Source organism: Stenella coeruleoalba (assembly GCF_951394435.1).
Source record: "Stenella coeruleoalba genome assembly, chromosome: 1".
Taxonomy (NCBI): domain Eukaryota; kingdom Metazoa; phylum Chordata; class Mammalia; order Artiodactyla; family Delphinidae; genus Stenella; species Stenella coeruleoalba.
Window position 1 is genome coordinate 185,165,616 of NC_137169.1, and position 16,706 is coordinate 185,182,321.

A 16,706-nucleotide genomic window follows, 5' to 3' on the forward strand; every position below is an offset into this window, starting at 1 on the left:
TTTGGGCATTTATACAAACATTTGTATAGGACAGATTATGGGAAGTAGTCCTGCCTTTTTCAATATTCAATTAAGTTATTAAAACCATAGTTTGGAATGAATTCAGTGCTTCATTTTTGGTTGTTGAGCAAGTAGAACATGACTCCTGCATTTGAGTCTGGCACTTACAGACTTATCACAGGGCTAGTATCCACCACTGTGAGTGAATAGTGGTCACACTGGATATATGCCAGAGGCAGTGATCTGAAGTCTGCTCCAGAGGGTAACAAATGAACTATATGTCTAAATAGGTGTGAAAGAGGAGACTGGGTGTTGTGGAGAAAACACAAACATCTATCGAGGGTTGAATTAGGAGATCTGTAAAATCCTTTTGAACTTTAAAATGGTGATTATATGAAGACAATATCCATTGTTTCAAGGAAGGCAAGAAAGAGATCTTAAACTGGAAGTCCCTGAAAACTGTGCTCACTCAAGTTTTTTTTTTTTATTTTTTTTTATTTTTTTTTTATTTTTTTTATTTTTATTTTTTTTTAACATCTTTATTGGGGTATAATTACTTTACAATGGTGTGTTAGTTTCTGCTTTATAACAAAGTGAATCAGTTATACATATACATATGTTCCCATATCTCTTCCCTCTTGCGTCTCCCTCCCTCCCACCCTCCCTATCCCACCCCTCCAGGCTGTCACAGAGCACCGAGCCAATATCCCCGTGCCATGCGGCTGCTTCCCACTAGCTATCTACCTTACTACGTTTGTTAGTGTGTATATGTCCATGACTCTTTCTCGCCCCGTCACAGCTCACCCTTCCCCCTCCCCATAACCTCAAGTCCGTTCTCTAGGAGGTCTGCGTCTTTATTCCTGCCTTACCCCTAGGTTCTTCATGACATTTTTTTTTTCTTAAATTCCATATATATGTGTTAGCATACTGTATTTGTCTTTTTCTTTCTGACTTACTTCACTGTGTATGACAGACTCTAGGTCTATCCACCTCATTATAAATAGCTCAATTTTGTTTCTTTTTATGGCTGAGTAATATTCCATTGTATATATGTGCCACATCTTCTTTATCCATTCATCCGATGATGGGCACTTAGGTTGTTTCCATCTCCGGGCTATTGTAAATAGAGCTGCGATGAACATTTTGGTACATGACTCTTTTTGAATTTCGGTTTTCTCAGGGTATATGCCCAGTAGTGGGATTGCTGGGTCATATGGTAGTTCTATTTGTAGTTTTTTAAGGAACCTCCATACTGTTCTCCATAGTGGCTGAACCAATTCACATTCCCACCAGCAGTGCAAGAGGGTTCCCTTTTCTCCACACCCTCTCCAGCATTTATTGTTTCTAGATTTATTGATGATGGCCATTCTGACTGGTGTGAGATGATATCTCATTGTAGTTTTGATTTGCATTTCTCTAATGATTAATGATGTTGAGCATTCTTTCATGTGTTTGTTGGCAGTCTGCATATCTTCTTTGGAGAAATGTCTATTTAGGTCTTCTGCCCATTTTTGGATTGGGTTGTTTGTTTTTTTGTTGTTGAGCTGCATGAGCTGCTTGTAAATTTTGGAGATTAATCCTTTGTCAGTTGCTTCATTTGCAAATATTTTCTCCCATTCTGAGGGTTGTCTTTTGGTCTTGTTTATGGTTTCCTTTGCTGTGCAAAAGCTTTGAAGTTTCATTATCTGACCTGTCCAAGGCTTAAAAATCTTAAAAAAAAAAAAAGTTGCTGAACATTAAAAATCCAGAAAATAACAGATACAGATATCAATACAAAGTTTTCTAAAAATTTTAGAAAATCTGATTGTGCTGGGCCTGCATTTTTTCCTCTTCAGTTTATTGGAATTTGGAATTATTGAGAAGGATCAGTGTTAACTCATTATATTTATTTATTTATTTGCCATGCCATACAGCTTGTGAAATCTCAGTTCCCCAATCAGGGATTGAACCCGGGCCACGGCAGTGAAAGTACCGAGTCCTAACCATCCTAACCACTGGACCACCAGGGAATTCGGTTGTTAACTCTTATTGAAATGTTTGGTAGAATTCAGCTGAAGCCACCTGGTCCTGGGCTGTTGTTTGTTGGGAATTTTTAAATTACTGATTCAATTTCAAGACTGGCTACTGGTCTGTTTATATCTTCTATTTCTTCCAGATTTAGTCTTGGGAGATTGAACATTTCTAGGAATTTATTCATTTCTTCTAAGTTGTCCATTTTATTGGCCTAAATTGTTTGTAGTGTTCTCTTAAGGATCTTTTGTATTTCTGTGGTGTCAGTTGTAACTCCTCCTCTTTCATTTTTTTAATTTGGGCCCTCTCTCTTTTTTTCTTGATGAATCTGGCTAAAGTTTTATCAATTTTGTTTATCTTTTCAAAGAACCAACTCTTAGTTTCACTGATCTTTTAAATTGTTTTTTTAGTCTCTATTTCATTTATTTCTGATCTGCTCTTTATCATTTCCTTCCTTCTATTATACTAACTTTGTGTTTTGTTTGTTCTTCTTTTTCTATTTCCTTTAGGTGTAAGGTTAGAGTGTTTATTTGAGATGTTTCTTGTTTCCTGAGGCAGACTTGTATCACTATAAACTTTCCTCTTAGAACTGTTTTTGCTGCATCACATAGATTTTGGATTGTTGTATTTTCTTTTTTATTTGTCTTCAGCTATTTTTTGATCTCCTCTTTGATTTCCTCAGTGACTCATTGATTGTGTAGTAGCATATTGTTGAACCTCTGTGTGTTTGTGGTTTTTGCAGTTTTTTTCTTGTAGTTGATTACTAATTTCATACTGGTGTAGTTGGAAAACATGCTTGATATTGTTTCAGTCTTCTTAAATTTCTTGAGACTTGTTTTGTGGCTTAACAAGTGATCTGTCCCAGAGAATGTTTCATGTGTGCTTCAAAAGAATGTGTATTCTATTGCTTTTGGATCAGCGTTCTACATATATGTATTAACTCTGTATGGTTTATGCGTCATTTCAGGCCAGTGATTCCTTACTGATTTTCTGTCTGGATGATCTGCCCATTGATGTAAGTGAGGTGTTAAAGTCCACAACTGTTATTGTGTTGCTGTCAATTTTCCCCTTTATGTTTGTTAATATATGCTTTATGTGTTTATGTGCTCTTATCTTGGGTGCATATATATTTACAGTTATTATATCTCCTTGTTGGACTTGTTGTCAAACCCAAGCTTATGTGCCCAATGCAGAGTGGGGCCAAACAAACAGAAGTGGGGTTTAAAGCAGAGGAAGTTTTATTGCAAGGGTCAAGCAAGGAGAACAGGTGGTTCATGCTCAAAAGACTTGTATTTCCAGATGGTTTTTGGGGAAGAGTTTTTAAAGGCAATATTTGGGGTGATGGCTGCATGATGTATGACTTTCTTCTGATTGGTGGTGAGGTAACAGGGTGGTGTTCCAGGAATCTTGTGTTTAGCCTGAAGTTACCATCCTCCACCTCACCTCCCTAATTGGACAGTTTGAATCTGCCTTTTGGAACTCAGAGATGGTTTAGGAGGCTGAAACCTTTTTCCTATAAACAGGAAATGGGGGAAACAAAGGATGTTGTAACCATGAGGGCCGCATAGGGTCCTGCTCTTTCAATCCCCCCTTTTCTTTGATACTCCTCAATCTTGAGGGTTAACAGGTGTGGGACTGTAAGCAGATAGGTTAGTGGGTCCCCAGAGAAAGAGAACCAGGAATGGCTTTCTTGACATAGAGAAGGCATTTTGGCCTAAGACATTTTGTGATCTAAGCCTGGCTACAATGCTTACCCTTGAACAGATCTCAGTATTTAATGATCTTAAGGGAAGTAAGGGAATGCAGAACAAAGGAAAAGCAGGCAAGAAACAATAGTTCAGCAGTAAAACAGAGTCCTAGTTCCTCCTCAAAGGATATTCATGACAATCTGATCAGTCTTTCAGTACTGTAGGAACTAAGGCTCCCACTCAGGTGGAGGATGGAATGATGATGTTGACCCTCCTGACTTCAGTCAACTAAAGCTTGGACTCTGTCTGCCTTTTCCCCAATTCTATGCTGAATTCTCCCCTACTCAAACCCCTTCATGAATATGCATGTGCCCTTAGCTTAAAACTTCCCCAATTTTGCTGTTGAGGAGACACTGCTTTGGGAAAGATCCCTGGTGTTTTCCTTACTTGCTGTAAGTAATAATAAGTCATTCCTTCTCCTGACCTTTGGCATGGTTGTGTCTTTTGGTTCGACACCCACCCAGAGGCAAATCCAGTTTTTGGGTAACAGGACAAGAAAGGGGATAAAGTTTTGAATAGGGAGGTTAATCATAAACTCAGCAGAGGAGCTAGGTTTTAGGGGGAGTTGGTTTCAGTCCCCACTCCTGTTTCAACCTTCACTCAGTCTTTGAGGGAATGGGGTGCTGACTGTTCTGGCTACATCCTGCTGAAACAGGACATAGTTCTGCCTCAACTTGTAGAATGGACACCAAGGAGTTGGAAATATTCATGAATTCCATGTCTTGGATCTGAGTCTTGTGATTAAGATCTCAGTCCCTTGGTCTACCATTTTGTAGCTACAGAGCCAATTAGACATGGGAGGAGCGGTGACAACCTGAGCTTTAATAAACCTTGGAAAATAAATCTTATTCCCTGAGGGATTCAGGAAAATAAGCCTGAAAACCAGTCTGGACTTGGCACTTTGAGGTAGACTTGTTGTAGCCAACAAAAATTTTCTCCTGAGAATTCATGTTTTCCTGGTCCATTTTTTCTGATCCATTAATCTGTGTATTCATTTGAAATAATAATATACTTATAATATTGTATCTTTATACTATATTTAAACACCTGACAGCGCAATTTCCCTCCCAGATTTGTCTTCATCAAAATTTTCTAGACTGCTCTTTTTTATGAATTATTTCAGATTGATTTTGGAATTGTCACATTAATGAGCAATTTGTTGGGGTTACAAACATCTCAAAACTCCTTTCTTTGTATTTCAGCATGTTATTCGTTCCTGGTTTCCACTCCTGTCTTTCTAATTATTTCTTTCTAGTTTCCTTCTTTTACTTTGCCAACTAGGGCTGTCTTCTTATTTTCTTTTGATTCTACATGTTTTCCCTGGCTGATTTCACTCACGTCTTTGGCTTCAACAACTATTTTTACCCATGCTAATCTTTTTTTTTTTAATTGGAGTATAGTTGCTTTAAAATGTTGCGTTAGTTTCTACTGTACAGCAAAGTGAATCAGCTATATGTATACATATCCATGCTAATCTTAAACCTCTTACTTTTGCCTTGTAGATCCATACTTCCAATTGCCTCTGGGACATTTTCACAAGCATTTCAAATTTAGCTCACCCTAGCTTATCATCACTGTTTTCTAATCCATATCTGCTCCTTTGGGATTTTTTAGTTCAAGTGGAAGAGTTAATACCCCTTAGGTTCCCAATGGAAATTGTAATGTCATCTCTGACTCTAGCTTTCCATTTACTCAACACATATAGGTAGACACTAATTCCAACAGTTCCACTTTGAATTTAGCCTCTCATCTCCAATATCACCACCACTGCATCGTATTAGGTTAGGGGATTACCATCTTTGGTTTGGACAACTGAACAGACTCCTAACTGTGAGCCTTCCTACCAATATTTTCTTTGGTGAGGACATCCTCCATACTACTGCCAATGTTCTTTTCCTAAAAAATTCAGGTCATTGAAACCATAAAACTCTTAGAAGAAAACATAGGCAGTACACTCTTTGACACTGGTCTTAGCAATATCTTTCTAGATATGTCTCTTCAGGCAAGGGAAACAAAAGCAAAAACAAACAAATGGGATTATATCAAGCTAAAAAGCTTCTGCACAGCAAAGGAAACCATTAATAAAGTGAAAAGACAACCTACTGAATGGGAGAAGGTATTTGTTAATAACATATCTGATAAGGAGTTATATCTTTGTCATATATATAATATATAAAGAACTCATACAGTTCAACAACAAACAAACAAAGAATGCAATTAAAAAATGGGCAAAGTAATATTCCATTGTGTATATGTGCCACATCTTCTGTATCCATTCATCTGTCAATAGACACTTAGGTCACTTCCATGTCCTGGCTATTGTAAATAGAGCTGCAATGAACATTGTGATACATGACTCTTTTTGAATTATGGTTTTCTCAGGGTATATGCCCAGTCATGGGATTGCTGGGTGTATGGTAGTTCTATTTTTAGTTTTTTAAGGAACCTCCATATTATTCTCCATAGTGGCTGTATCAATTTACATTTCCACCAGCAGTGCAAGAGGGTTCCCTTTTCTCCACACTCTCTCCAGCACTTATTGTAGATTTTTTGCTGATGGCCATTCTGACTGGTGTGAGATGATATCTAATTGTAGTTTTGATTTGCATTTCTCTAATGATTAATGATGTTGAGCATTCTTTCATGTGTTTGTTGGCAATCTATATATCTTCTTTGGAGAAATGTCTATTTAGATCTTCTGCCCGTTTCTGGATTGGGTTGTTTGTTTTTTTGATATTGAGCTGCATGAGCTGCTGGTAAATTTTGGAGATTAATCCTGTATCAGTTACTTCATTTGCAAATATTTTCTCCCATTCTGAGGGTTGTCTTTTCATCTTGTTTATGGTTTCCTTTGCTGTGCATTTAAGTTTCAGAGTCTGTCATACAGAGTGAATTAAGTCAGAAAGAGAAAAACAAATACCGTATGCTAACACATATATATGGAATCTAAAAAAAAAAAAAAAAAGGTCATGAGGGACCTGGGGGAGGATGGGAATAAAGACGCAGACCTACTAGAGAATGGACTTGAGGACATGGGGAGGGGGAAGGGTAAGCTGGGACAAAGTGAGAGAGTGGCATGGACATATATACACTAACAAATGTAAAACCGATAGCTAGTGGGAAGCAGCCGCATAGCACAGGGAGATCAGCTAGGTGCTTTGTGACCACCTAGAGGGGCGGGATAGGAAGGGTGGGAGGGAGGGAGATGCAAGAGGGAAGAGATATGGGGATATATGTATATGTATAGCTAATTCACTTTGTTAAACAGCAGAAACTAACACACCATTGTAAAGCAATTATACTCCAATAAAGATGTTTAAAATAACTAACTAACTAATTAAATGTTAGACCTAAAAAGAGAAAAAATGGGCAGAGGAGCTGAAGAGGTATTTTTCCAAATAAGACATACAGATGGTCAACAGGCATGTGAAAATATGTTCAAGATTACTAATTATTAGGGAAATGCAAATCAAAAGTACAGTGAGATATTCATGCTTGTTAGATTGGCTATTATCAAAAAGACAAGAAATAACAAGGGTTAGAGAAAAGGGAACAATCATACACTGTTGGTGGGAATGGAAATTGGTGCAGCCACTCTGAAAGACAGTATGTAGATTCCACAAAATATTAAGAACAGAACTATCATATGATCCAAGTATCCCACTTTTGGGTATTTATCCAAAGACTATAAAAAAGCACTAATTGAAAAGATATATCCACCCCCATATTCATTGCAGCATTATTTGCAATAGCCAAGATATGGAAACAACTTAAGTGGCCATCAATGGATGGATGGATAAAGAAGATGTGGTATATATATATATATAATGTAATACTACTCAGCCATAAAAAGATGAAATCTTGCCATTTGTGACAATACAGATTGACCTTGAAGGTGTTATGCTAAGTGAAATAAGTCAGACAGGATTAGGATTTCACTCATATGTGAAATATAGCAAAATAAATGAACAAACCAAACAAAACCCCCCCAACCATGTAGATACAGAGAACAGAGCAGTGGTTATCAGAGGGTGAGGAATGCGAGGGGAGGACAAAATGGGTAAAAGGGATCAACTGTGTGGTGATGCATGGAAACACAATTTTCGGTGGTGGGCACACTGTAGGGTATACAGAAGTAGAGATATAATGTACGCATGAAAAAATAAATAAATTAAGGTTAATTTTGACCTCCTAATATCTCAAAAAATTCAGATCGTATCATGTGCCTTTTCCTCTATTGGCTCTCTGCAGTAGACATTATAGGGGAGGAAAATTAATTTTCCCTCTATCCTTCTGAGTTCCTGGCTAAGACCCTTGTAATAAAACACAGATTAACATGAGAAAAAACCAGAAGTTTATTAACATGTATACCTCATGTGTACATGGGAAATGCCCAGAGAAAAATGAGTAACTCCCCAAGGTGGGGTGGAATTCCAGTTTATATAGTATTTTCAACAAAGAATAATAAATTTGTGGAGAAAGGACAGGACAAAATAAAGCAGATTTATGCTTCTAAGGGTGAAGGTAAACACTATTTAGTAAAGTTTGTTATGTAGATTCCTCTGGTGCCTTTTCCAGGCTGATAGGGTCTAAAGTTGTCTCCAGGTATTAACATTTGTTCTTCCTGATAGAGAGAGGATGAGGGCTTTGTGAATTTATGTACTGCTTTTAGGCAAATAGGAGGAGGGTAGAGAGCTTTTCTTGTGTCTGATTCTCAATTGGCTTCTTCTCAAGATAATCCTTATGCCATAGTGGCATATTTTGTGGTGGCATAATGTGCTACTCTTCAGTGTCATAAATTCTAAACTCCTTAGCACGAAATGTAAGACTGTATCTAATTTGGCCCTACCTTCCTGTTCATCCTTATTTTCTATCACTTGCCTTTTAATACCCTTTACTCCTATCACTTAACTTGAATTTGTTTTATTCATGGCTTCAATGATTCCATTCCTTCTTATTAGAATACTCTTTTCCATCTTCTCCTGCATATTATTCATAGTCCAGATCAAATGGCACCTCCTTTGGGAAGCTTTTCTAGAGATGCCCAGGAAATATTTCTGTTTCCTACACTACTTCCTTCACATTGTCTTTTTAATCTTGATCACATTTTTACTATGTAATATATATGTAAACACACAGTATAATATATCCTCATAATATTCATATATTCTTCAGAAATCTGATTAAATGCATTGTGCCATATTTATACACACACCTATACATACATGTATATATGTATACATATGTACTTATAGATACAAACATGTACACATGTATTATATAAACAAACACACACATATATGTATATACATGTATATATATAAAATGTACACAATGCATTTAATCATATTCCTGAAGAGTACTACCATATATGAAGAATATTACATGGGTGGTGATATAAGTATGTCCTTTTTGTTCTCAATGCCCTCATGTGCTATTTAGACAAAATGATAGGAACTAGTCAAATAGCTCTTGGAATGAACTCTGAAATAGGGAGCAAGAGGCTTAACTCCTTAGTTCTGCCCTCAATCCCCATGTTGCCTCAAAGTTTTTACAGCCTCATTGTAAAATAGGGCAAGGTGATGATAATGGTTAGAGGAAATGCCATAAAGATTAATGAAGTACTCTCAAACATGAAAGAGAATCAACATTAAAAAGTTCTTGTGATTGAAGCAGTGAATATATTATCTCAATTTAGTTTATTACTTTATGCTAGAATTTTAGGGGTAAGGAGAACATTAAAAAATAGTTTGTTTTGTATCTGATGACACAAAACCAAGCAGTCTCTTAACTGTTAGCCTTTCTCCCTATCTGTTGTAAAAAATCAGTGATTATCATTGCTAATGAACTGATAAAAATGGTTTTGTTTATTCAATTTGTTAATGAGCTTGCCTGCTATAGTCCTTACACTGGATTCAGTCACAAACATATCCACGCGCCTACATATACACATTTACATACACACAAACACAAATTTCACTGGCAATCCAGCTAAGTACCCAGTCAGAAGAATAAAATGCCCTTGAGTTACCTTGTTCTCTAGACCTCTGTTGCTCCTCAGTGTTCCTTTGTTCACACCATATTTTGCATAACTGGTAAAGCTGTTGGGAAGATACATGCTTATGTCTATTTACTACACAGGACAAAGTACATAGAGGTTGTAAGTAGCATTGCATCAAATTTAGGTTGATGAAAATTAATCTTGTCCTTTTGATTGAATAAGACACCAACGACTCCAATTTACCAACTAAATTTCCAGTCGGTTTAAATATTCTAAGTCTGAAGAGTCAACACTACACTTAGCCACATTTCCACCAGAATCTTGGTTGGGGAAAACAACCCTCCAGTACTGGGTCTGGATGGGGAGGAGACTCTTACACCCTGAAACATGTTCCTGAAACATAGACATCTCCACTCAAAATATCACTTTTCTTGTTCTCCTCAAGTGTCTGTATCAGTTTCCACATCACTATTTTTTCATATCGTGTAAATATCCAATTGTTCCAGTACCATTTGTTGAAAAGACTGTCTTGTAGCTATTGAATTACCTTAGATAAAATGAACAAATTGCTTGAAATACATATACTGCCAAAGCTCTCTCAAGAAGAAACACATAACCTGAGTAACACTACATCTATTAAAGAACACAAATTTGTAGTTTAAAATTTTTCCTACAAAGAACTTCAGGTTAAACATGGCTTCACTGGTGAATTCTATCAAATATTTAAAAAAGCAGTAATTCCAATTATATACAACTCTGCCAGAAAATTAAAGAGGACAGAATACTCCCCAACCCATTTTATGAGGCCATCCTTACACTGTTACCAAAACCAGACAAAAATATTATAAAAATTAAAGACAGATTAATATCCCTCACAAATGTTACTAAATATAATTCTGCTGCATAAAAAATGGATAATATATCATGATCAAGTGGGTTTTATTTCAGGAAAGCAAGATTGGTTTAATAGTTAGTGGAATTCACCATATTTATAAACTAAAAATTAAACATAAGATCATCTCAATAGATGCAGAAAACAGCTGAAAAAAGACAACATCCATTCTGATGAAAATTGTCAGCAAACTAGGAGTAGAAGGAATGTTATTCAACTTAATGAAGGGAATTTATGAAAAATCTAGAGCTAATAACATACTTAATGGTAAAAGACTGAATACCTTAATCCTAAGGTCAGGAAGGGATGTCTGATCTCCCCATTTCTATCCAAAATACTGGAGTTTCTAGCCAGTGCAATAAGGCAAGAAAAAGAAATATCATACATTCAAATTTAATGGGAGAAGTAAACTGTATTTTCAGACAACATGATTGTCTATATAAAAAATATGGAATCTACATAAAGTTCCTAGAACAAATAAGTGCACTTGTTAGCAATAAACAATAAGAAATTAAACAAAATTAAACTACTATTTATAATATTCAAAAATATGTAATACTTAGGACAAATCTGACATAAGATGGGTAAGACACTAAAAACTACAAAACACTACTGAGAGAAAGGAGATCGAAATAAATGGAGAACTATACTGTGTCATGGGTTAGAAGACTCAACATTGTTGTGATGTAAATTCTCCCCATGACAAAACACACGTTAAAAAGTTGATTAAACTTTGTTCAGCCAGCAAATCTGTGCTCACTCCCATTTATCGCCCCATCTTTTACCTTATTTTGAGTATCTCCAAACTTGCCAATTTAGATTCTTATCTAAAGAGAGATGCTATTATCCATTTTATTTAGACTTTAGTCAAATGGGCTAGGATTCATTTTAAGTCTGCAGGAAGGGAAAGAGCAGCTATGAAATTTAATATCTGTATATGCATATTTGCAATTGAACTTCTGGGCTGAACTCTGAAACCCAAAGAACTTTCCCATTAATAAAATGCAAGTAAAACAGCCAAACGAAGCACTGGGAATAAAAGTGTTTTAAGCAAATTGTAAAACGGTTGGGGTCTCTTAGATTCACTGACAGCTCTTGTTCTGGTTGGCTTTACTGTCCTGTCCCATTGGGTCAGGATGGCATTTCTGGCTCCATCCCACTTTCCTGGTCCCATCAGTCGAAGCTGGTATGGGCTACAAGGACGAAAGTGCACCTCCAGGGCCAGCTGGGGATCAGTCAGGAAGAGCCATGGTATGTTAGGCTTGGCCCCTATGAAGGAGCCCAACTCATCCATGTATGTGATGTAATCTGTCTACAAAGTCTGGCTCTGGCCAAACCTGGGGAAAGAAAAGAACACATTGGAATGAGTGCCACAGTTGTAAACAGAAGCACAAATTTCTTACTTTTTACTCTCAGAAAAGTAACATTTTAGTCAGCACCTCCAGTAATACCCCCACTCCTCCCTTTTTCCACAACATAGAATTTATCATTTGTTCTTTGACTGTAAGTGAGCTTTTTTTTTTCCTCTCCTTCCTAACCTCTATTCAAGTGTGATGTCATTTTGGACTTTTGTCTCTAGCCATGAAGCCTGGAGTGAACTGACCCTAGGGTCTCAAGGTGACTGATTAACTTAGTTTACTCTTTGATACATGATTATTCTTTATATGACATTGCTTAGGATCTCCCCTAATGTTAGATTTTTATATCAATGTGTTTAAAATTGGGTTTATGTATAGTTTTAATACTGTTGCAATTTACTAATATAAATTGTTTCATACGTTTAGTTGGAGTGTGATCTCATTTGCTTTTAGAAACCCTTATTTAAGCAATAAGATTGACATTGAGGCTGCTCTTTGTCCTCCTCATTATTCCTATTGGCCTCTAACATAAAGGGTAATAAGTAGAAAATACAAGGGCAGGTGAACTCAATTTAATTCTTCATTTGGTTTTCTTGGTACATCACTGCCACTGCTCAGCTTCCAGCTAGCTAGTTTGCTGACAGACGCATGGCTGGTGGGAAAGGAGCTGTTGGGGAAAGAGTCAGTCATTTCTCATCCTCAGCACTATTGGCATTTTGAGATGGATAATTCTTTGTTTAGGTGGACTGTTCTCTGCACTGTAGGATATTTAGCAGCATCCCTGGTTTCGACCCATTAGATGCTAGTAGCATGCCCTCTTCACTTGCAATGACCAAAAATGTTGCCAGATTTTGCCAAATATCCCCTGGGGGACAAAATCACCCATCTGAGAACCTGTGCTCTAGAGTTACACAGGAGAAGTGCAATGACAATTTTTTGCCCATCGAATACTGCTTGATTATAGCAAGTGTTTAAAAAATGTGAACTTTGACTAGTGACAAGATTATAGAATCTATTAATGTTTTCCTATACATATAGGCAAATTTTAGGATTTGTTTATTAGCAAGTACCATCTCTTACCATTTGAGTTTCTTCCCCATTTTCTCATTAATATCATCCATCATTTCATTTGTAGTTGGCAGGGTGCATGAGTCTAAAAAACAAATGAAGACAGAAATATTGAAAAAGACAAAGAAATCAGAAATATGTAATTATACATGATTAATTTCATTCAGTGTTTATGAACTATGTTCCTAAAAGATTGTGTATCAAGAGGAGCTTTCTTTAGTATGTTTAGCAGAATAACAATTCACGGAAACAAAGATCTGAGAAGCCAATGAACCTGCTCTGGGAATGGCAAAGCTGGCCTACAATGAAATAGTGACAGTGGAAAAATTTTTAGCTTCAAGTCATCCTATCTTACATTTCTGATGACATTATGGAGGGTCAATCCTCAACATGCCTCATGCATATAATACCTTATCAGTTTCATCATTTCTTTCTGCATCCTCTTACTAAGAATTCTCTCAAGAAATAGTCTGGTAAAATAATTCAATCTAAGGTCTATGGCAATTAAAATTGGACAATGGAAGGAAACCTGGGTTTTCCAGCATCAGCCTGCAGCCAAGGAAGATGTTTTAAGGGGCAGCAGAAAATTTTTATTTTTTTAAAAAATTTCACTATATTAGTGGAGGCCTCTTTTAATTGCTAACTGTAGCTCATTTGCCTTTGTAATAATGGCAGGAGAAGTTATGGCATTCCCATGAATACTTCCCAGTCATTATTAGCATCTCACCTCAGCCTGCTGGTATCCTGTGGTCAGATACTTGCTGTGCCCCTGCTAGAAAGTAAGGGACCAGAATTTTGGTCATTTTGTTTGATGTTGTATCTTGAGTGCCAAGACAGAACCTGGCACATAGCAGGTGCTCAATAAATATTGGCTGGATGAGTAAATGATGCCCATTGTTTTATGTAAATTTCTTGGGTTTATGAACTATGTCTGATTTTTCCATAAAACCTCAGATGCTTGGCACTGTTTTGCTTTTCAAGAGAAAAAGACAATAGAATCATTTTATAAGTGAGCACCCTTACAAAAGATTTCATAATGGGTTTTTATTTATTTATTTATTTTTTAACATCTTTATTGGGGTATAATTACTTTACAATGGTGTGTTAGTTTCTGCTCTACAACAAAGCATAATGGGTTTTTTAAAATAACAATCTTTCATGGTACATTTGAAATAGAAGCTTACTTATGCACAACATTTTAAGAAAACATACACATATACTCTATGACTTTAACTTTTTCTTCATTACTTGTAGTCTAAGTTTTTATGGACGGTATGTTAGGTAAGGTACACCTATATTGGCCAAGATTCTCAAACCCTTGAGTAAAAGGATACTTTCAATAATAGTGGTGATCAATATGATTGGAGTAAATTAAATTGATATTTGAGATATTGCCTTTCTCCTCATATCCTTGATTTGCCCACACAAACATACTTGTAGTCCCTAAAACCCATGGGGTCCAGGGGGAGGAAGGGGGAGAAGGTTATCAACAGAGTAGAAGTGGCCCAACACTGTTATTCTGACACAGTTGACATCGGTAATGCCTCCAGCATGTCCTGACACCCACCAGGGTCCTTTCAACCTTTGCAATGTACCTTGACATTGCAGTGATCCACTGCTGTCCTTCTCTTGCTTTTATAGCCTTGCAAAGTCCTACCAATTCCCCTATGAAAAGTCTAAGCTCTTTAACACAGGTTATAAGGCCCTCCATGCTCTGATTCCTTCCTCTGTTTCTTGCTGCTGCCTGCCTCTGCTTTATATTTCCTTACACCAAAATATTTCTGGTTCCTCACACACTCCATGCTGTACTTTACCTTTATATCTTTCCTCATGCTGTTCCGTTTTTGTGGAATAACTCACTACCCAACTCCCCTCACCAGAACACTGTAGAACTTTCCCTATTGCAGCATTCCCCTCACCTTATTTTAAGCTCTGTGAGGTCAAGCATCATGTCTATCTTATTCCCTTTATATCCCTAGCACCTAGCACAGTGCTTGGTGTATAGTATGTGCTCAGTAAATATTTGTTGACTAAATGAATGAAAGACAGAATGGTCCACTTACTTGCAAACACTTTAACTGTCCAGTGGGTCTGCAGGTCAGCTGTAGGGATGGCAGACCCAAGGGACCGGACAAGGTCAATCACAGCCAAGGTTGGCTTCTCCATCAGCAAGGGGAAGATGCCTTTAAACAAGGTGACCTCATTGTTTCTGCTTTTGATGATGGAGTCATCAAGGAAGGGGTAGGCATACCCATAACCTGTTGCAAAGATGACAACGTCAATGCCCTCAAACATTGTCCCATCCTCAAACATGGCTGAGGTCTCTGTGAACTCCTTCACACTGGGCTTGATGGACACAGTGCCACATAGCATGTGGGATGGTGGTTCGTCATTGAACACAGGCTCTTTCCTCCGGGTGCTATGGAGAAACAAGAGAAAAAGGCCCTTGCTCTAAAGTACCTCATTTCCAAAAAATATTTGCAACAGTCCATAGCACTGAACAGATTTCAGGGTAAGCAGTTAATCGTCACCATGAAGACAACTAAACTTTCTTCTTTTGGGAAAGTCCTTTCCTGTTGCTAGTAACAATCCTTAGGAATATCTGTCTGACATACAGATGGCGAACAAGCACATGAAAAGATGTTCAGCATTGCTAATTATTAGAGAAATGCAAATCAAAACTACAGTGAGGTACCCCCTCATACCAGTCAGAATGGCCATCATCAAAAAGTCTACAAATAATAATTTGGGACTAACAGATACACATTACTATATATAAAATAGATAAACAATAAAGACCTACTGTGTAGCACAGGGAACTATATTCAGTATTTTGTAATAACCTATAATATAAAAGAATCTGAAAAAGAATATGTATATATTTAACTGAATCACTTTGCTGTATACCTGAAACATTGTAAATCAACTATACTTCAATAAAAAATTCTATAAATAGTAAATGCTGGAGAGGGTGTGGAGAAAAGGGAATCCTTCTATACTGTTGCTGGGAGTATAAATTGGTACAGCCACTCTGGAAAACAGTATGGAGTTTCCTTAAAAAACTAAAAACAGAGTTACCATATGATCCAGCAATCCCACTCCTGGGCATATATCCAGAAAAGATGAAAATGCTAATTTGAAAAGATACATGCACCCCAATGTTCATTGTAGTGCTATTTACAATAGCCAAGACATGGACACAGTCTAAATGTCCATCGACAGATGAATGGATAAAGAAGGTTTGGTATGTATATACAATGGAATATTAGCCATAAAAAGAAATGAAATTGAGTTATTTGTAGTGAGGTGGATGGACCTAGAGTCTGTCATAGAGAGCAAAGTAAGTCAGAAAGAGGAAAACAAATACGGTATGCTAACGCACATATATGGAATCTAAAAAAAAAAAAAATTCTTAAGAACCTAGGGGCAGGACAGGAATACAGTCGCAGATGTAGAGAATAGACTTGAGAACACAGGGAGGGGGAAGGGTAAGCTGGGATGAAGTGAAAGAGTGGCATGGACAAATGTACAATAGATAGCTAGTGGGAAGCAGCTGCATAGCACAGGGAGATCAGCTTGGTGCTTTGTGACCACCTAGAGGGGTGGGATAGGGAGGGTGGGACAGAGGG

The 16,706-nt window shown here is 37.1% G+C and overlaps 2 protein-coding genes and 1 long non-coding RNA gene across 4 annotated transcripts in view; 1 reads left to right on the top strand and 2 right to left on the bottom strand.

Annotated features, from left to right (window-relative positions):
* Positions 1-16,706, top strand: part of LOC307184679 — a 554,503-nt gene that overhangs the window by 130,062 nt on the left and 407,735 nt on the right. The gene's annotated exons all lie outside the window — the stretch shown is intronic.
* The window catches only part of FMO2 (flavin containing dimethylaniline monoxygenase 2), a gene marked incomplete at its 3' end in the record, with an annotated part of 92,666 nt that overhangs the window by 37,369 nt on the left and 38,591 nt on the right, over positions 1-16,706 (bottom strand).
* LOC307184673 (putative dimethylaniline monooxygenase [N-oxide-forming] 6) lies at positions 11,409-16,622 on the bottom strand. Its single transcript, XM_079918316.1, has 2 exons — positions 15,141-16,622; positions 11,409-13,162 (listed from the first exon to the last, which is right to left on the bottom strand). The coding sequence occupies exons 1-2, from the start codon at positions 15,448-15,450 to the stop codon at positions 13,086-13,088; spliced, it is 387 nt and encodes a 128-aa protein (XP_079774442.1). The 5' UTR covers positions 15,451-16,622; the 3' UTR covers positions 11,409-13,085.